We start from the raw sequence: 21,009 nt of genomic DNA on the forward strand, positions 1-21,009 counted from the left end.
ATACATAAAATAAATCTTTAAAAAAAAACTTCTTTATGCATAACCACAAGAAATTATTTTTACATCTTGTTTTTTTTTTTTTTGAAAAGTTCACATAACCTTTGAAAGCAAAATGTGTGACTTCATCTTTTGATAGATAGAATGTTAGGTACATATAATACGTAAAAGAACAGCATAAGGACCAGAGACATGACTTCTTATGCTGTACACATGGGTGTAGCTCCGCACCCCTGTGATTCTTATACTCAAGGAGGCTGATGCAGGAGAATCTCTAGTTTGAAGTCAGATAGAACTACCTAGAGACCCTGACTAGAAAAAAACTGAGAGGGAAATTAAAGATTTATTTGGTAGAGAGTAGCACAATCTTTTTGTTTGTTGTTTGTTTTACTAGATAAGGTCTCTCTGGGTAGCTCTGGCTATCATGAACATGGAACTCACCCTGTAGACCAGGCTGGCCTTGAACTAACAGAGATATGCCTGCCTCTGCCCCCCCAAGTGCCTGAATTAAAGGTGTATGCCACCTCCGCCTGACTGCGGGTGGTACACTCTTAAGTAAAAAGTCACAGATACACCTTGTGCGGCTGGGCTGGTGTCAGTGGCTCCTGCAGAAGGCAAGGCTGTGTGCAGGGGATCGGAGGGAGCGGGATGGAACCCTGTAATATGTTCAGCAAAATCAAGAAAAAGGAAGGAGCAGAGGAGAAAACAAATAATGTAACAGTGACCGAAACCAGCCTCATTGGGAACAACAACACCAAATATCAACCGACGGAAACTGTCAAAAAAGGCGTGTGTGTCTGTGGGAGGGGGCATTAGCACAGGTTAGACCCAGCCTTGTGTTACTTATGAGAAAGGCACTTTGTTTTAATTTTAATTTTTAAAAAAGATTTGGTGTTATGTGCATGCCTGTTTTGCCTGGAGATGTGTCCAGTGCTCACGGGCACCAGATCTTCTGGGACAATAGTTATGGATGGTTGTGAGTTATCACGAGGGTCCTGAACCTAGATCTTCTGAGAGATCAAATAGTGCTCTTCACAAAGGGGTAGTTTCAAGCCTGTGATATGCACTTAAATATAAAGAGAGAAGTTGAGAACGAGTGGACAGGCAGACAGACTGTGAAATGGCAAACATGTCCTGTAAGATAGGCTGTGTGTCTGTGTGTCTGTGTGTGTGTGTGTGTGTGTGTGTGTGTGTCTGTATGTATATGTCTGTGTGTGTCTGTGTGTGTGTGTGTATGTGTCTGTATGTTTATGTCTGTGTGTGTCTGTGTGTGTGTCTGTGTCTGTATGTGTGTCTGAGGATTTATAGGCGTGTGATTTTATAAGAATGGCTTACAGACTATGGTCCATGTAGTTCAACAATGGCTGTCTTCCTACAGAAAGACCAAGGATCCAGGAGTTGTTCAGTCCGTAAAACTGGATGTCCCAGTGGCTCTCATCTGCTGCTGGAGTACCAGACGAGTCCAGGAGAGCTTTTGGTCATCAGTCTGTGTTGGAACCTGCTGAAGAAGTGAATTATAATACCAGTGAGGGTGCCTTAGCCACAGGATACATGGACTTGCTAGTGAGAGTGAAGGTAAGCAAGCAACAGACAAGTCCTGTCATCCATGTCCTTTCCTGTGGGCTGCCACCAAAAGATGTGGCCCAGCTTTAGGATGGCTCTTCCCACCTTAAAGTATCCAATCCAGAAAACCTTTAACAGGCATACCCTGCTGCTGGGGTTTAGTGGATTCTGATAGTAGTCATGTCCAGATGTTCCAGATTGGCCATTACACACAGAAAGCCAAATAGTGCATATTTTCTCCTGTGTGTGGATCCTGGATTTTATGTATAGATCCGTAAACTTATTTAATGTAAACATGAAGAGATAAAAGAAATGAAGCTATCTGGGTGGAGGAAGAGGGCTAGCTGGAGGTGGGGTGAGGGCACAAGGCTGAAAGGCGTCAGAAATGAAGTGTGGGGGCTGGAGAGATGACTCAGTGGTTAAGAGTATTAACTGCTCTTGCAGAGGACCCAGGTTCAATTCCCAGAACCCACATGGCAGCTCATAACCACCTGGTACTTTGGATCCAGGGGATCGGATGCTCCCTTCTGACCTCCACAGGTATCAGCATAATGTATGTACATGGTGCACAAGCATATATGCAGGTAAAACACTCATTTCTTTTGTTTGTTTGTTTGTTTGGTTGGTTGGTTTTGGTTTTTTGAGACAGGGTTTCTCTGTATAGCCCTGGCTGTCCTGGAACTCACCCTGTAGACCAGGCTGGCCTCGAACTCAGAAATCTGCCTGCCTCTGCCTCCCAAGTGCTGGGATTAAAGGCGTGTGCCACCACCACCCGGCTCACTCATTTCTTTTAAATTAAAGAAAAAAAATCTGACTTATTTCCAAAGATGCATTGAGGCAGGTTTGACCCAGTTACAGTTGACCTGAAAGCACTCAGACTGACCCCTGGTAATTTCTGCTAGTTTAGCCTTCTGTCCCCCTCCCCCACAAAACTGCTAAGATGTCCACCAACCAGAAGTGTAGAGTAGAAAATTGCTCACAGCCGAGCTTTCTTGCAAGTTTGGTGAGTTTTACAGTAAACAGGATGTAGGATGTAGAACACAGCTTTGGGTGAGGAAAGACAAACGGCCGTGGCAGAGGGTGACCTGGGATAAACAAAAGTTGTGTCTTTTTCATGGTGCTTTCTAGGCTGTTGGTTTTGTCAAGATGAGGCTGAATATCTCCTTCCCTGCCACCAACTGTCAGAAACTCATTGACATGCACAACAAACCCAGCTTCGTATGGTCTGTGAGAAGCACATGGCCTCAGAAGAAACTGCTGGTTCTCTGGGTGAAGAATGGAAGGGCTATGGGGTCCTGTCAGCGGTGGAAATGCAAGCAAGGTTTTCCCATGAAGCAAAGGGCATTCTTCTTCTAGACAGGGGAGAACTGGAGAGAGTTAACACAAGTCTGTTTGTGGATCCCACTCTGAGTGTTCTCAACTTGGTTATCGAGAGAGAGAGAGAGAGAGAGAGAGAGAGAGAGAGAGAGAGAGAGAGTGAGTGAGTGAGTTGGGGTGGGGGCAGGGTTACATAGCATCACTTGGGTTTGTATGCACATTCCCTCATCCCTGGGGACAGCCAGGCATGGGGCATGGGCTAGTATTTAGCATTCCAATATAAAGCAAAAGACCAAACCTCAACGCAGTAAAAATAAGTCTTTAATAGGAACAAATAAACAATCATACCTTGAATGGAAGTGGATGACCTGTATGACTGAATCCCTTCCATTACTTAAACAGGATCTTGTCAGTCTATACGGACTCTCGTCTTTGCAAACTAAAAGCAGCAGCATAGATTTCACCTCTTGGAGTTTCCAGTGCTCTTACTGTGAAGTGCAGATCATTACCTCTCACAGTCCGGCTGAAGTATGTGATACCCTGGAATGAAACATCCTGTCTGTGTGGATAGTGGATACACACCAATAAAATTTGAAAGAAAATGCTACTCCTGCAGCCCTGACAAACGAGAGAGGGTGATTCCCGGCTCTGGGGTTCAGACCACTTCTCTTACTCTTGTGACATTCTGAGATTTAGTGGGAATAGTGTTTGGGTCTTCTTCCAGATCCTTTCCCTAAATTGCAGAAAATTGAGAAGACTATGACTCTGCCCTGTTTCTATGGAGACATCTGTGATGCCACACACTGCTCCTGGGAGCCTTGGAAGCCTGTCTTTTCTTGCTTGGACCTCTCTGAAGAGTCAAGTTAAGATTGTCTTCTCCTCTGTAAGGGTAGCCGAGTGCAGGTTATTCAGGGATTTTTTGGTTCTGTCTTCTCAATGAAGCAGGAGAACTTACCTCAGGAATGCAGTTCAACATCCCCCAAGATCAGCAAGGGCCTGATGGCGCTTCAGGGCATAGCCAGCCGGAGCTGGGGCACACAGGACCCAGAGAAGAAACTACAAAGTACTCGTCAAAGCCTTAGCAAGGCAACCCAAGCTGTTGGACGCTTCTACTGCAAAGAGGTATGGGGTTGGGTGGAGCACTTCTAACTAACGGCTACTGCTGCTCCTCTCCTTGCCAAAGGGCCATGGGAGCTGTCAGCCAACAGAGCTTGGTACAGGCTTGGTGGCAAGCTGCCACACAAAGCCTGAGGACTGCAGCTTTTGATAGGGTAGAGCCTTGGTTGTCCTTGCCCAGCTTCCTGAAGGACCGACCATCAGGGAGGTAGCTCTATGGAGTAGCCAGCTTCCTTCTCTGCAGACCCTGGTCTGGACAGACAAGCCCAAAGGAGCAAGTCAACCTGAACCGGGTACAGAGACCCAATCTGTCCTGAAAGTCAGAGAGGAAGGTCAAAGGGTGAGAAGAGAAGCCAAGAGGCAAGAGTCACCCGAGCGCACCATTCACCAGGGGAGCCATGAATGGTGACTCCCTAGGCAAGGTTCTGTGACACCCTAGTTGGGTGCTGAAAACGCAGCCAAGGGTTATCTCTAACGTGGGGCCCTTGGTGTGGTTTCCAGCTGGCCAGGAAAGAAGCAGACCATTGCCACAAGCCACAGCACAGACAAGACCCCTGCAGCCTTGAAGGCACACCCAAGCATTTGTTCTCATTTCTTCTCCTGTCAGGACCAGGTCAAGAAACTCGGCTTTGTGTCCGAAATGGAAGATCTGAGAAAAGCCTTCCTCATGCGGCCTGGATGCCCCCAGTTCAGTACCAGGACAACATCCGTGTCTCATGTGGGTAAGACCTCCCCCGCCCCATACCATCAAGGGTGACTGGAGAGACTTACTGCCTCCTGAAACTCTTCAGCCTATAAGAAGCTACTGGTCGTGGTTCTGAAGTCTCCCATGGGGGCACAGACTTTATGAGACCTGTGCTGAGACTGGGGGATGACCAACCTGAAGGAGAGATGCAAGAGAACAGTTTTATCCCATTCATGATCATACCTGTTTTGTTGTCACGAGGTCAGTCAGAGTCAAGGCCACACCCTGACCTCTTGGCTCGGTAACCTGCTTTTGTTCCCTGTGCCCGACATCAGCTTGGAGATTTGACTGTAAAGCAGTAGTAGCCAGGCCCATGCTCCCAGTCCCCAGCAAAGGGAACTGTGGAATTGTTGGGGGGGGGGTAAGCCAAGGGGCCACAGGGTCCAGGCTGCAGGCTCTGTGTCTACTACATCCTGTCACTGGGCACCACCTTTGGAGATCAGAGGATACGTTGTGACGGGTAAGAAGACAGAGCCAGTGTTTTGATGGAGTCCATGATTCAGGCTCACGCCTCCATCAGAGGACTCACTTGTTTAAAGATCACATGACAGCCTAGAGATCCTGGGACAGGGAGGACTTCTTGTCACCTCTTGGCACTTCCTCCATTCCAGGTTCTGCCACCATGGTTGACCTTCCCAGTTCCTGCTCTGGAGTTTGGAAGATGACTGAGGATCATCCCTTAGGCAGGCTGGGCTCTGCCACCAGTGTGGACGGTAAGGGGATCCTGGAGGCCTCTGTTTGCATCTTCTGGGGTCCTGGGCAATGAAGCCGCCCCCCAGGAACTCTTCCCAGGATTGTCTGTTGCTCAAAAGCTCTGAGACACAGGCTACCCAGATCCAGGCCTGCAGGACTCTACTCTCTCTAGGGGAAGGCACTAACACTGCTCCTTGTCTTTGGCTGAGCTGCAGCCGAAGGCTGCATTCTACCTTCCCTGCACCACTCGCTTCCAGGCCCCAGGGCACTGCAGCCTTGAATAGAGAAATAAGCTTTCATTTGACAGAAGGTGAGACAAACAAGGTAATCTTAGGCAATGACCTGTAGTGAACAACTCTCTCCAAGCTTAAGAAGGTGAAGAACCCTGAAGTCTAAAGCAGAACTCTGGGGTTCAAGAGGGTCATGGGAGAAGCAAGGGCAGGAACAGATGGTTTCCTGTCCCGATTGCCGGAGCATGTGCTAGGTGGGGGTGGGATCTGAGTACATGCTAGGTGGGGTAGATCTGAGTGTATGCTGAGTACCAGTGGGATGTGGTGGTCCCAGGGGCAGCCTCCCAGTCCTTTCCACATAGACTTCTGGCAGAGGAAACAGACAGGATTTTAAGATTTTAATTTGGCAGTGGGAGACAGATAGCTCGCTGGACAGATGCTGTTTTCTGAGGGAGGGTCGGGGAGGGCGGATGCTACTGGAAGACTTCACAGCAGATCCTCAGGGAGAAATCCAACCACTCTCTGGCCTCTGCTTTCTCCACAGGGAAGCTCTTCCCATTCAGCAAGAGTGCTTGCGAGCTCAACTACCCACGGAAGAGGAGTGAGCCCCCTGCCCTGAGTCCTACTGGCAGCCCCACCGTGGTCAAGAAGTCCCAGAGGACAAGAATGCCCTGGTATATCTCAGTCATCCATGAGAAGGTAGGGTCCCAGGATGCCCCCTTGCCTGCTCACCCCGTGGTCTAGATAACTGTGGCTTCAAATGACTCCCAGACACCCTACTTCTGCTGCTGGGAGTCCAGTGACTGACAGCCAGCCTTCCTGCCCCCACTGCGCATGCTCAGGGTCATGCACCGTGTCTCTTTCCTTGTAGCAGGGTGTGGCACTTTAACCTGGCACAGGACTTGTTTACGTGGGTAGCCACCAACCATTCTGTACACCTTCAGCCCAGAAGTCTCTGTGAGTGTGAGTTCTAACAATCTGAGTGACAGAGACCAGCAAATGCCCAGAGGTTTGTGTACAAGCCAGCACAGGCTGGTGGAATCTTCTCTCCTTAAAAAAAGAAAAAGAAAAAAGAAAAAGGATGCTTCTGAGAGTTGAGCCCATAATTTACTCGTCTGAGACTTCAGCTGTTGGAATTTGGCATCTGGGTTTCTCTAGGCTTGTTTTTAAAACAGACAGACAAAATCAGAAGCACTTAGTCTAGGCTTTGGAAGACTTGGGATCATCACTGATCCGTCTGTCCTATCCTTTCTGGAGCTCAAATTCTAAGTCTTGTGTGTGCTTACAGCCCCAACACCTTCTATCACTCTCTTGTTCTGAGACCGATATGCTCAGGTCGGCTTTGAGCTTACTCTACAGAGCAGGCAGACCTTGAATTCACCATCCTCCTGCCTCAGCCTCTCAAGTGAGCTGAGATTCCACGCTTACACCACAGACAAGTTTTAATAAATCACAGGCTCCATCTCTTTACAAAATGGGTGTTTTCCCTTTTCTTCTTCCGAGGCTCCTGCAGGGGCAGCCTCCTCATGCCTGAGTACAGCTGTGTCTCTCTCTAGTCAGCTGCTTTCTCTGTGGTAGGTCATCTCTTAGCTACAGGTTGTGCTGATTTTCTCAAATGTATTGCTTACCATATCTGTGTCACAGATTCACGTGCACATGTGTGCAGCTGCATGTGTTCGTAAAGGACCTTGGGTGTTGGTCTGAGGGTGCTGCCTGCCTTGTTTTTCAAGACAGAGTCTCTCGCTTAGTAGACTAGGCTGGCCCTAAGGATCTGTCCATGCCCATCATCCAGGTGCTAGGATATAAGTATGCTCCCCACTCTGGCTTTTTTTTTAAATGTTGAGTTAACTTTAAATTATTGTTTTTAATAGAGTGAGACAGGTTTTCATTTTTATTTTTTAATAAGTTATTTTCATGCAGACACGTGTTTTGTCTGCATGTGTGTCTGCATTCTGTGTACAGTGCCTGTGGAGTGTGGAGAAGGCACCAGATCCTCGGGATCTGGAGTTAGAGACGGTTGTGAGCCATTGTGTGGGTGCTGGGAATCAAACCCTGGTCCTCTGGGAAAGAAACCAAGTGTTCTTAACCACTGAGACATCTCCTCAACCCCAATGCCTATTTTATGTGGGTTCTAGAAATCAAACTCAAGTACTTTACTGGCTGAACATTTCCACAGTTCCTATCCTTCTTTTCTTCCTTCCTTCCTTCCTTCTTTCCTTCCTCCTTCCCACCCCTTCCCTCCCTCCTCTGCCCTCCTCCTCTCCCCTCCCCTCCTTTCTGTCTCTCTAGGACAGATAGATTTCCTCTGGGATTTGGTCTGTAAACTGGTTTGAGAACTTGGTCTTGGGCATCCTGAGCTGGTCCCTTTCCCTTCAGGATCACTCTCTACTCCTGATGGGAGAAGAGCTCCAGCGTTTCTCGGAGTTGGAGACCCAGATGCAGAAGAAAGATCAGGAGATCCTGATGCTCCAGAAGGAGAAGGAGGCCCTGAAGAAGCAGCTGAAGAACCTTCTCAGAAGCAAAGGCACAGAAACCTCTTCAGCTTCCATCAGGATGGTGAGTCTTCTGGCAGGCGGCCCATAGAAGGACTGAGGTGTCTCCAAGAGCAGAGGACTCTGCTGCCTCTGTCCTTTCAGGTCTTGGCCAAAGGCTGGGTGAGGCAGGTCCTTATGGTCATGTCTCTTGATTGGTCTGAGACTTGATATCTTTCCTACCTGATGATTCAGACTGCACTTAGGTGGAGGCAGGCATGAAAGGGGGGAGCAGGGAGGAGACTGGAGGTCATGGATGGTGCCTGGGGACCTTGAGAGAAACTGCCCACGCAGATACCGGAGGCAGAACAAACAGGACCAATCCCTCATCCCTGCAAGGGCTCTTAGACAGGCATGAGAGGACAGGGCAGCCAGGCGAGCCACAAATGATCACAGTGCCAAGTGTGTGCTGAAACCAGAGCCCTACTGTCCCCCAGGGCTGCCCCTCCACAGCCTTGATCTTCTGGAGAGTACCACATCCTCACCCTACCCTACAGTCACCCATCTGTTCTTGGAGAGGCAGATATTCCCCTCTGAGGGGATAAGAGGGGAGGGAGGACTTAGGGCTTTTGTGGGGCAGTTGGAGAGCCCGAGGTTCACAGAAGCATCTGATAGGACCGGTCCTTTGAGACGCCTGCGAAGCTGGGGAGGTTGAGCATGCTGAAGACCATATACAAAGAAGAGGACGAGCTACAGCGCTGGATGCAGGTGTGGAGCCAGCTGAAGCCCCAGGCTTTCTCTCTCCGATCCTGCTAGGGGAGGACAAGTGCTAGGTGGTCCCAGCCTGGTCTGCAGTGCACCCCCCACCACAAATGCCGATGAGGACAGTGGATAAGCTCAATGCCCCTCCCTACCAAGAGCATGGGTCGGTTGTGTCCTGATAGGAGGAGGCAAATGGACTAACTGGGTTGCTTCCTAGAGTTTGGTACCCCTCCCCTGTACCCGGGGGTATCTGTGTCCATGGCCCTTTTCTCTCTGTCCCCTCCAGATGCAGGAGGAATATACCATGACTGAGAGCAGCAAGGACCTGCACATAGAACCAGGAAGCACTGTAGAGGAAAAGAGCTCCGAGGGGCCACCCGAGGAGGTTATATCTGTCAGACTCAAGGCCAGTCAGAGCAAGACTGGGGCCCTGCTGGAGGTGGGCCCTGAGGAGGAGGAAGAGGAAGCAAAAGGAACTGAGGAGGAAGAGACATCTGTGGATGAGGAAGAGGAATCATGGGAGCTGAGAGAGGAGGAGGAACATCATCCCAAGAGGTCATACTCCATGACAGAGTCCTTTGAGGAGGAGCTGATGGCCCAGCTGGAGGAGTATGAGCGGATGTTGATGGACTTCCAGAGCGAACTGGAATTCACAAGGTCCAGATATTCCCTGGCCACAGGTAGGGACGAGAGGCTGATGTGGTGGGGTGTGGGCCCTTGTGTCTGCCAACTCTGAAAGAGAGGCAGGGGATTCGGCTTCCTCTCGGTCAGGAGCTGCACCAGGAAGATCAACTAGTCATTCAGGCAAGCCACTCAGAGCCAGGGACTAACCGTCAGTCCTCATTCTCTGGCCCTGCCTGTCTGCTCCTTTACTCTTAGGGGCCATCACATCTTTACAGCGGCAAACTGACTTCCAAGAATCTCAGCTGCGGAAGGTCACCACGGAAAATGAGCTACTGGAGAAGGAACTCCGGGAACGGAAGAAGCAGATACAAGACATGACCGACAAGGTGGTGTGGCCATGCACTCAGCAGCCATACTAGCCTGTCTCAGTGAGCACAGCCAGCAGAGCCCAGTGGGCCCAGCGGCTCAGGGAGCATGGCCTTCCCTCGGAACGATGATTCCAAGCTCAGGGCATCAGCTGGTAGCAGCAGAGCCAGGATTCCTACCTGAGGTTGTGGACAACCACAAGCCATATGCACAACTACAGCCCTGCTGTTTTTTGGTCTAGAATATGTGTCCCTTTGTCCTGTGCTGTGGTAACCCAGGTCACTTCCTAAACATTTGCTGATCCCTAAGTGTCGGGCTAACTATCCCACTTCTACAGAATGCTAAGCTACGGGGCTCACTCACGCTTCTGTTACAATATCCAAGATGAGACATTTTATGGATTGGATAGGTGTTTTTCTACCCCCCTCCCAAGCTATTCCACAAGTACCTCCCTCTCATACACCCTCTCCCATCACAAGGGCTTCTAAGTCTTGTAGAAAATTCTTCAAGAAACTCCACTGAGGCATCAGATAATGCTCCCCAAAGAGTTATCTTCATTGCGTCATCAGTGAACATCTGCCTCTTCCCCCGGTTCCTCACCCACCTTCCGCGGGCAGCCATCCCTCTCCTCATCCTTTGGCTTCCTTGTGTCATCTTATCCCAACTTGATCGGGGTCAGTGTTTATGCAGATCCTGGCAGCCATTACTTGAGACACACATGAGCTTCACTCAACAGACACTGAGGCTTGTGTCCTGATCTTAAGCTGCTGTACCCAGATTCTTCTCTTTCTTGGTGACAGCTTGACTCTTTTGCATAGAACATCAAGGAGGTTTTTTTTTTTTCTTGAAAGGAAGTATGTCTGTAAAGCTTCAGGAACACAAGCTACCTGAAAGCGCCCTGATTCTATACACTGAGAAGCATTAGGTTGAGCACAGTTGGGAAATCTTTATCCCATCCTGCTAATGAAGGCGCAGGGGTTGTTCCTGTAGCTAACAGACCTGCTGACAAGAAGCCCAAGGTCAAAAATCCTGTGTCTTGAAGGTTGTCTTCTGGAAAGCTATGACATCCTATTTCTGTCCAGGGTGTCCTGAAACTGAACAGAGCATATATGTATATGTATATGTGTATGTGTATGTGTATGTGTATGTGTATATGTGTATATGTGTATATGTGTATATGTGCATATGTGTATATATGTATATATATGTATGTATATGTATATATATTATATATGCATATATATATATATGTGTGTGTGTGTGTGTGTGTGTGTGTGTATGTGTATATATATTTGGAGCATTGTCTGGTGTTTTGCCTGTATGTTTGTCTGTGTGAAGGTGTCAGATCCCCTGGAATCGGAATACGGACAGTTGCAAGCTGCCACATGGGTGCTGAGAATTGAATCCTGGTCGTCTGGAAGAGCAGCCAGTACCGTTAATGAGCCATCTCTCTAGCCCCTATTTTTTTCCTACATAACATTTTTGTTGATTCTCTGAGAGTTTGATATCATGCAACCCAATCACAATCCCTGCCCAGTCTTTCCATATCTGCCTGCCTTGTGACCTCTCCCCAGCTCCCAAAGAAGTAAAGATAAAAATAATTTTAAAAGAAGAAAAGAAAAACAATAAGTCCATTTTGTGTTATCTGTCTCACTGGAGCATGGTCAAAATTCTTAGTGGCTGGTCCCTTAAATAGAACAGAGTCCTTCCCCTCCCATACTGACTTGTTCCTTATTAGCCTGGTGTATCATCACACACTGTAGAGGCACTCTGTGGCCTTCGGGACGTGTGTCCTACGTTCTAGAATCTTTGCTTGCACTGCTGTGAATGTCTTTGTTCTGGTCTCTCTTCTCTTCTTCTGACATAAGAGAAGGGAGCAGCCTGGGGACCAAAGGCTCATTTTTGCTCACAGGTGAGCAAATCTGGGTCACACACCCTCATGGCAGCAAAGTCAAGGCTGGAGCCAGAAGCAGCTCAAATCCACGTTCAAGAGCAGAGAGGACTGAATGCTTGCAAGCTTAATGTTCAGAGAACAGTGTTTACTCCTGCACAGTCCAGGGCTCCAGCCAGGGAAGGGAGCTGTCTGCTTTCAGGCTTGGCCCTTCCCGTATAAATTAACCATCACGATCATCTTCCCACAGTCATGCCCACAGACCAATACGGTCTCTATGATTTCTGTTAAACTTGCTGCCCCAGGGCTGCCCGGAACCTGGGACTATGCAGGTGACTACATTGTGGTCCCAGCAGAATGGCTGCCTGGAGTTTCCTTAGAGTCTCGTCTAGTCTTTGGGGTAGTCAAGGTTGAAGGCTAGGGAGCTGGAAGAGTGTCTTAGTTTCAAGTATAAAGGTTTCTTGCTTGGGTTCTGGGCCTGCAGGCAGGAGACTGAGAGTATCCACAACTCAGCACACCAAGGCTCTTAGCGTCCTGTAACAGCTGGCCACTGGCCACCATTCCTCTCTGACGTTTACAGGACACTGAGTGTGAACATTACTGTCTTCGGCTTCTTTGTGAAGTCTGGTTTTCTTGGCTCTGTAACGTTGGACACCATCCAACCCTCTGTTTCCTTTGTCCTTGGGCCCTCTCTCTTCTTCCACATTTTTCTGGCAGAACCCCACAGTGTTCATTTCTGGGAGGGCCAGGGAGGCAGGACAGGTGTCTGGGCTTCATCTGCTCTGGGCCTGGGATCCAGGCTGACTCCACTGTCTGCCCTGCAGTTCTCCAATCTCCGGGAGGAAAAGAAGCACCAGGAAATAATGGGACTCATCGAAAAGGAAAACCTGACCCTTCGACAGGTGACGCCTAGGCTTCGCTGAAGACTGGGCTGGGCTACCGTTGTTGTGGGCTGGGCTACCGGTGTTGTGGGCTGGGTTACCATTGTTGTGGGCTGGGCTACCATGGTTGTGGGCTGGGCTACCATTGTTGTGGGCTGGGCTACCGTGACGGACAAGATAAGGCTGGAGCATCTGCACAGTTGAGTCAGGCCTTCATCCAGGCAGCACCACTCAACAGACTGGAGATCTGGCAACGCCTGGGCCGGGTTGCAGGAACCCGAGGTCTGTTGCCGCCACCTTTTGGGAAGAAGTGGTGAAGACCACTAATGCTCTGCCCCTCCGGGTTCTCCCCAGCAAGTGACAGACTTGAAGTCGGAGCTCGCCAACAGTGAGCAGACCATCGAATTGCTGAGCACCCAGACCAAAGAACTGGAGGATCAGGTCAACACCGACAAGGACCACCTGAGGCGCTGGAAGGAGTTACACGATGACCTACAGGCGCGGAACGAGATGATCCAGCAGGCAGAGCAACAGACTCATGTGGTCCTGGAAGGCACCCAGGCCAGGGTAATGCCCATCCACACAGACCACATCCCCAGCAGACAAGGGGCATGGCTCATCCTGCCTCAGGTCACAATTGCAGTGTAGAGTTGATGTTTGGCAGGTGCTGGAGGAGGGAGTGAAGGTTCATGAAACATTCTGGAGACACAAGGGGCAAGGGCCAACACTGTTTATGGAGAAAGTGGGTCTTGAGCTCAACTAGAGAAAAAGGCAGGGGGAAGTGTGTTTATGTCCATGTCTCCCCCAATGTGGGTGCTGAGATCTTGTAATCTGTGGTGGTTTGAACAAGAACAGCTCTCATGGGTTCATATATTTAAATGCTTGGTCTCCAGTTGAGCGAACTTGCTTGGGAAGGGTTAGGGAGTGTGGCCTTGTTGAAGGATGATGGGCTTGTTTGAAAAGACTCATACCATGCCTAGTGTCTCCCTCTCTGCCTCCTACTTGTGGGTCAAGATGCAAGCTCTTATGTACGGATGCCGTATTATCATGGATATCAACTCTGTAAACCTTATGGTCAAATGAGCACTTTCTTTTATACTTTTCTTTTTGTCTTGGTCATAATCTTATTGCAGCAATAGTAAAAGTAACTAGACAGACTCGAACTCAGGTCCTCTGCAGGAGTACAACAGGCTCCTAACTGCTGAGTCACCTTGCCTGTCGCAGTCTATGTTAGAGTATTTAGCTGGCTTGATTTTGTGCGTTCACATACGGAATGGCTGCTCATGTCCAAACCCTCTAACTCCCACATCCCTTCCTCCTTGATTGTTCCTGCACCTTGGGGGTGGAGGAGATATTCTTTTTTTTCTTTTTTTTTTATTGGATATTTTATTTACATTTCATATGTTGTCCCCTTACTCCATCCCCCACCCACCCGGGAACCCCCCATCCCCTTACCCCTCCTCCTCCTTCTCCGTGGATGTAACCCCCACCTACCCCCCCCACTCCCACTTCCCCACCCTCAAAATTCCCACCCCCTGGGGCGTCCAGCCTTCATGAGGTCAAGGATCTCATCTTCCACCTATGCCCAGCAGGGCCCTCCACTCTTACATATTCAGCTGAAGCCCTGGATCCCTCCATAAGTGCTCCCAGGCTGGTGGTTTAGACCCTGGGAGCTGTGGTTGGTTGGTATTGTTGCTCTCCTCATGGTGCCACAAACCCTTTCAGCTCCTTCAGTCCTCACTCTAACTCCTCCATTGAGAACCCCATTGTCAGTTCAATGGCTAGTTGTGAGCATCTGCCTCTGAATATGTTAGACTCTTGAAGGCCTCTGAGGAGACATCCATACCAGGCTCTTATCAGCATGCACCTCCTGACTTCCACATCAGCATCTACCTTTGGTGATTGCAAATGGGATGGATACTCAGGTGGAAAGGTCTTCAAATGGCCCCTCCTTCAGTTTCTGTCCCTCACTTTGTCTCCATATTTGCTCCCTTGAGTATTTTGTTGCTCCTTCTAAGAAGAACTGAATCACCCCCACTTGGTCTTCCTTTTTTATGAGCTTCATGTGGCCTGTGAGTTGCATCTTGGGCATTTCAAGATATTCTTACTATCCCTGCTAGAGCGGGGAGCTGGAGCGGAGAGGACAGACAACCCAGACCTGCATGCAGGTGACCTGGGCCCAGATCTTTCTGTCTTGAGCTGCTGCAGTGCCCTAAGCCCACCCAGCACAGAGAACTGTTTGTGAGGGACTCAGGCTGGATGAGAAACTCAAGGTCAGAGCTGATCTTATTCAGAGTCCAGAATGAAGTTAAGGGGAAGGCTGTGTGCAGATACAGGCTTTCGACAGATCTCTCCCTCTCACCCACCAGTGTACCAAGGTAGGTAGCTGAATCCAGCTCTGTCCTCTGCCCTGTTCTGGTAATCCCTCTTGGCCAGCTGGTGTCTGTTAGGGAACTGCTTCTGATTCCATTATGGTCCTAGGGACAGCACCAGCCTAGAGAGGGTGTGTCTTGTATCATTTGCCAGTGTGTGTGGACTTGGTAGACACTGTAATGTTGAGTTGACAAAAATTCTGAGTCAGTGGTCTGCAGGACATAGTACTGATAGGTGAGGCTTCTGAGGAGAGGGAAACTAAGGCTTGATACCCCAGGTGACTGCTACCTCCTAACTAGAGGCAACAACTCTGCAACAAAGACTGAGCCTGTGGCACTCTGGGTTCCTTGGGAACTTTGCATGGTGTTTGATGTGAAATGGGCACCCAAGAAACCCTGGAAAGACAGTGGAGGCAAGCAATCCAGAGTTCCAGGTTAGCCTCAGCTACCCAGGGAGTTCTGAGTCAGCCTGGGCTACATTAGACCCTGTCTCCAGGGGCTGCAGAGATGGCTCAGCAGTTAAGGCTGCTCTTTCAGGTGACCCGAGTCCAGTTCTTAATACCCACACAGTGGTGTACAAGCATCTGTCACTGCAGTTCCAGGGGACCCAACACCCTTTTCTGGCCTCAGAGGGCACTAGCTTGCGGCACACAGACAGGCTGACAACACTCTCATGGAGATGCAATAAAAATAGGTATATCTTTCAAAAAAGACCTTGATCAACAGCAACATTAGAAAGAAGGAAGACCCCTTCACTTGACTTTGCCTAGCAGGTGGCCTAGAAGGTAGCCATGCATGCAGTTTTAGGCAATGCAAGTTCTCTCTGGCTCCCTTTGGATGTTTCTGTATTACCAGGGGGGTTTCCAGACACTGTGTGAGAGGGTTGATCTTGTATCCATGGCTGGCATGGTCTCTGTCTAAGGAATACTGGGGTACAGGTTGGAAGATTTTTGACTCCTGAGCATGTGGTTAGCTTACCCTTGGATGCTGGCTAGATGACCAAGCTCAAGTATATAAACAAGCACCAAAGCCTAAAACACCCGCAGGATGACTCCTAGGGTGACGCCTAGGAGCTGGTGCACAGCATGGGTGCCTCGTCCCAGGGGGGAAAGATGAGTCATATGCCCACAGGCAGGAGTCACAGCACTCCAAACCATCCACCTGCTTCCTGGAGAATGTCCTGGTGGCCTAGGAGGGAGGTGCTGACTGGGGGAGCAGAGAGCAGGCTTTACGGGTCCTGTATCATTTTGATTAGATTTGGTTTCTAATTATTCTTTTATGTCACGGGTGAGACCAAGAGCCTTGTGCATGCTAAGCAAGTGCTTTACCAGAATAGAATCCAGTCCTTATTTTATTTTATTTTTTTAAATTTGTATTACATTTGTTTCCTCTCTGTCTCTCCATCTCTCCGTCTCTGTCTCTCTGTCTTCTCCTTTCTCCTGTGTATGCGCACACTTGAGCATGTGGATGCGTGTAGGTCAGAGGCTAATTTTTAGGAGTTGGTTCCCTCCTTCCACTATGTAGGTCTTGGGGATGGAATTCAGGTCATCAGCCATAATAACAAGTACCTTACCTGTCTCCCTGGCCCCATGGCTACTTTTTGATGTCAAGGTTTAATGGATATATATATATATATTTTTTTTTTCAGAGAGATTTGTCTAAACAATGAATAGCTTCTAGAGAAGGGATAGGGTAAATTGTTAAAGAGACGGGGCTGGAGAGGTAGCTCAGCCATTAAGAGCACTGGCTGCTCTTCCGTGGGTTCAATTCCCAGCACCCACATGGCAGCTTACAACCATTCTCATGCATGTAAAACAAATGAAAGCAAAACAAAAAAAAGAGGCTAAGGTCTTCAGTGGCAGCTGGAAACTAAAGTTTAAACATTTATCTTGTGTTTGCCACTCTTATTATTATTGTTGTTATTATTATTTTATTTTCCCTTCTCTTCTCTCTTGGTCTGGCCCCACTTGCTCCAGCCCAAAGGTTTATTTGTTTATTATATGTAAGTACATTGTAGCTGTCTTCAGACACCCCGTAAGAGGGCATCAGATCTCATTACAGATGGTTGTGTGCCATCATGTGGTTGCTGGGATTTGAACTCAGGACCTCTGGAAGAACAGTCAGTGCACTTAACCAGTGAGCCATCTCTCCAGCACTCTTTTATTTTTTTAAAAAAGTATTTTTATTTATATGATGTGAGTCTGTGTGTATATGCCTTCAGAAGCCAGAAGAGGGCATCAGATCTCCTGGAGCTGGAGATACAAGCTGCAGTGAGTCCCGTTAGGTGCTGGGAACAGAACTCAGCTCCTCCGTGAGATTGGCAAGTGCTCTTAATCACGAAGCCATCTCTCCAGCTGTGATGATATTTGAAAGCTGTGTACAGGACTGGGCGTAGATCTCGGTGGTGGAAAGCTTGCCTCATTAGCATACGAGAGGTCCTCATCTCCACAGTGTGCATATGCGTGTATGTGTGTGTGTGTGTGTGTGTGTGTGTACGTGTGTGTGTGTACGTGTGTGCTTTTCTAGTTTAAGAACATAAAAATAAGCATGTTGGTATGTTAAAGCTTTTGTGCTTTGGTGTGGGGCCACCCAAGGAACTGGGGTCTGATCCAGAACATTCTAGCTGTGGGGCAAGTCTCATTTCCAGCCATGGCACGCAGAGGCAAGAAATACTTTCCTGGCTTACTGTGGCAGAGCCAGGCAGTGTTCTCTGTAGCAGCGGGGGTGCCTTTCACCTTTGTTCACAGCTTGAGAAGCTAAGAAATAAGGTCATTCAGGCTGTCTTCAGTGTCAGTGGGAACAAGAACTTGTCTACCGAACTCTCTGATTCCTACATCCTGGAATCCCTGCAGGTGAGGAGAGTCAGGCTGTCCACACTGCCCACCACCTGAGGCTGAAGGAAGAGGGGAGGCCTGGGCTCACTTTGGAAACCCAGCTCTCATCCTGCCTAGGCCCTCCTTGCACTGTAACCCCAGGACAGTCCTTTTTCCCTGGTCAACCAAGGAGACCAGGCTAGCTGTAGCATGGACTTGTGGAACCTGAGACAGAGCCTCATGGAGGAGGGGCACTCAGCTACCCTAACCCTCAACTCTGCATGGGGAGAGAAACAGGCTGCCTGTATTCTGGAAGTTGTCTGCCCAGCTCAGCTTCCTTGGTGGAGCCTCCTCTATAGAAGCTGCTGGGCCAGAGAATTGGCACAGACTCCTCCCTCTTGGTCTCAGTCTTGGCAACTCCTGTAGACCTAGAGTCCCCCAAAGCAGAAGCTTTAGATGGGTCGGGGCTGCAACAAAATTAATGCAGGCTTTGGTGCCCACGGACTGGACTAGTCAGCGTCTTCCAACCCTTGGGGCTAATCCTAGAGCTGTGCGTTTCTCTAAACTTAGGGTCTTAAAAAGGGATAGACATGTCAACCCTGAAGGTATTGGGCACCAGAGCTCTGGGGATCACTGAGGTCCCAGGCTGCTTTGGTTAGGGCCACATGTGACACAGGGTCCCATCTCATTAGCAGCCACTCTGTCCCATGATGTTGCCCCGCGAGCCCAACATGTCAGCATTTCCCTGTGGTTCATGGGGAGTGAGCCTGAGTCGCTGCTACCTCTGAGGAGCAGGACCCTGGGGATAGGCCTATGGCCTTTTGTCTGCTGGTGGGGAGGAAAGTGGGACAGGACAGAGAAGACACATGAGGTCCTATGACACTCTCTGCTAGGAGTGGGGACAAAGCTGGGGAGGGATCAATGACCCTTCTGCATGAGATCGGGCAGCTTTCTGGTCTGTAGGCATCTAAGGTTCCCTTGAGTGCTGTGTTGAGTGGGTTTATAGTGAAGGTTAGGCCTGAGCCTGCTCCTGGGACAAGCTCATTTTCTTCTTTTACCCTGCCTCCTGTGACATCATAGCCCTGGCAGGGACACACCCTCCAGAGGCAGAACTCTCAGCCGTTGTTTTGATATGGGTTTGCACTTGCCTGCTGCAGAAAGTCCTGGGGTGGGTGGTAGGAGTCCTGGGGTGCAGAGCTGAAAGGCCACCTATTGACTACGTTTCTTGTCCAGAGGATCATCTCGGAGAGGAGTGACTTCTACAGTCAGCTGAAGCAAAAGGGCATGAAGGTGCCCCCGCTACAGCAGTCAGATGTCTCCCTGCCCACCAAGATCAAGAAGATGCTGACTAAGTGATAAGGCCATGTCCAGCTGAGGCCAGGGCCCTGCTGGCGAAGCTAGCCTATGTAGCTAGTTCTGTGATAGAGAATTAAACCTTAGAGTTGGTTGGCCACCATCTCGTCTCGTCGTCTTCTCTGGTACCTACAGGACCTTATTCTCTGCACCTGAACCACCGAGCTCATGTCCCCCTCCCACTGCGTCCTCCCCTGGGCCTGTCTGCAGGGAGAGCGACACCTTGAGGCCCTTCTCCCAGACTTCACCTTGTAGAGGGCTAGAGGCTGGGTACCTCCATGTCCCTTCAGATCCAGCACTTATGCTGGGGCATGCTCTTGCTACCGAGGCCCCTTTGGAAGATGAAGAAAGGGTGGGAGGGAGGAGGTGGTACACAATTCTTCCCAATCCTTGGGCTCTCGGCGTCTGTGGGTCACGAAGTCCATACCACGTGCTCTGCACAGTAGAGAGCTCACTCACCTACTGCTTTCGTCCACATCTTGAGCATCCGCTCTTCTGCTACTGCAGCCCCCCCGCCCCCTGCATGGGTGCCACCAGTTCAAGAGAGCCATCTCTGTCTTCCATCTGGGAACACCGAGCTGAATCTGAGCTCCAGTCCGACTCTGCGTGGCTGGGAAGGACCTGGCGCCCTCTGCAGGCCTCTCGGGTGGCTCGCACGGTTCTGCAGCAGGCTGGGACAGCTTGAGGGGGTCCGCCCCTTCCCATCTAGACTAGACTTTCGTGGCGACTGCGGGCTTCTCAGCCTGGCCTCCCTCTCTCGGCCCCGCCCTTCAGACCCTGCCCCCTCCCCGGCCTCGGCCCCGCCCCCATCATCCCAGGGGGCTGGAGACGCGTCCCTGGTGTGCGAACGGGCTAGCGAGAGGCACAGGTGAGTCGCACTCGGCCGGCGGTGGGAACGGTGGCTGCCCTCCTGCACAGCCCAGGGAGGTGGGCTTGGCAGCACGCCCCACCACTCCGATGTCCTCCGGGGCCAGAGCTTCCTTGGCCAGAGAATTCTGGAGTGGGAAGGGCTAGGGAGGCCTAACCACCCAGGGTTGTCAGGCCCGGAACTGCCGGCTCAGCTCCTGTCGGGGCCCGGGATCAGCCTTGGGGCTTTCCTCTAGCTGACTGCTCTTCTCCCCGCCGCCGATTTCTTTCTTTAAGGCTCAAGACATCAACCTTACCTCACTTCCTGACTTGTCCTGCTGGGGAAAGGTGGGATCCACTGGCCAGACCCTGACAGCCTTCCTGAGCACCAGAGGCTTCAGCCCCACCACGATTCGCCTTTGTAAGTGGGGGGTCTCAGAGGTGCTCTGTGGGTAAACCGGTTTAGTGAGCGGCAGCGTGTTGGACTCCCTCCAGGGGACACTCTGGGTTTGAAGGGGCCTTGTAGGCCCTTCCTACTGTGTCTTTGACAGAGTAGGGTGAAGGAAGCCTAGGTCAGCCTGGCCCAAGGAGCTCCCTGCTATCTGGCGGCCTGTCTAGTCAAAGATAGTCGGCAAATAACAGGATTCCACCACATCAGGCTTAAACAAACTGGGGAGACTCTCCTTATACCCCAAAGTCTACAAGTGGGCAGGTTTTGCTGTAGATTTAGATACAGTCCTATCATGGCAAGTGTTGAATGGATATCTAGACTGCATAACACGGGCAGGAAAGAGGTGGCTACTCTTAATTTTGAGAAAGCAAAAGTCCCCTCTAAAAGGATTTTGGCGTGCACAGCTTGGACAGATCACAGCAGACCAAACGGTTCCATGAGGTTTATTAAGAGAGAGAGAGAGAGAGAGAGAGAGAGAGAGAGAGAGAGAGAGAGAGAGAGAGAGAGAGAGCGCAAGC

The 21,009-nt window shown here is 50.0% G+C and overlaps 2 protein-coding genes across 3 annotated transcripts in view; both read left to right on the forward strand.

The window, feature by feature from the left end:
• The first annotated feature begins 3,813 nt into the window (after nucleotides 1–3,813).
• On the forward strand, nucleotides 3,814–19,296 carry Ccdc27 (coiled-coil domain containing 27). Its single transcript, XM_028758001.1, has 12 exons — nucleotides 3,814–3,999; nucleotides 4,601–4,715; nucleotides 5,350–5,451; nucleotides 6,206–6,360; nucleotides 8,038–8,217; nucleotides 8,808–8,900; nucleotides 9,181–9,574; nucleotides 9,774–9,904; nucleotides 12,600–12,677; nucleotides 13,011–13,223; nucleotides 17,776–17,880; nucleotides 19,075–19,296. Exons 1-12 carry the CDS (start codon nucleotides 3,814–3,816, stop codon nucleotides 19,195–19,197), a joined length of 1,875 nt encoding a protein of 624 aa, XP_028613834.1. The 3' UTR covers nucleotides 19,198–19,296.
• Nucleotides 19,297–19,973: 677 nt separating this feature from the next.
• Smim1 (small integral membrane protein 1 (Vel blood group)) overlaps nucleotides 19,974–21,009 on the forward strand; it is a 3,112-nt gene continuing 2,076 nt past the window's right edge. For both annotated transcript variants that reach the window (XM_028757998.1, XM_028757999.1), the window contains exons 1-2: nucleotides 19,974–20,062; nucleotides 20,338–20,461. The gene's annotated coding sequence lies outside the window, so the exon portion shown is untranslated. The remainder of the gene's footprint in view (nucleotides 20,063–20,337; nucleotides 20,462–21,009) is intronic.

This window comes from Grammomys surdaster, unplaced genomic scaffold (genome assembly GCF_004785775.1).
Source record: "Grammomys surdaster isolate TR1022 unplaced genomic scaffold, NIH_TR_1.0 126185, whole genome shotgun sequence".
NCBI classification, from domain to species: domain Eukaryota; kingdom Metazoa; phylum Chordata; class Mammalia; order Rodentia; family Muridae; genus Grammomys; species Grammomys surdaster.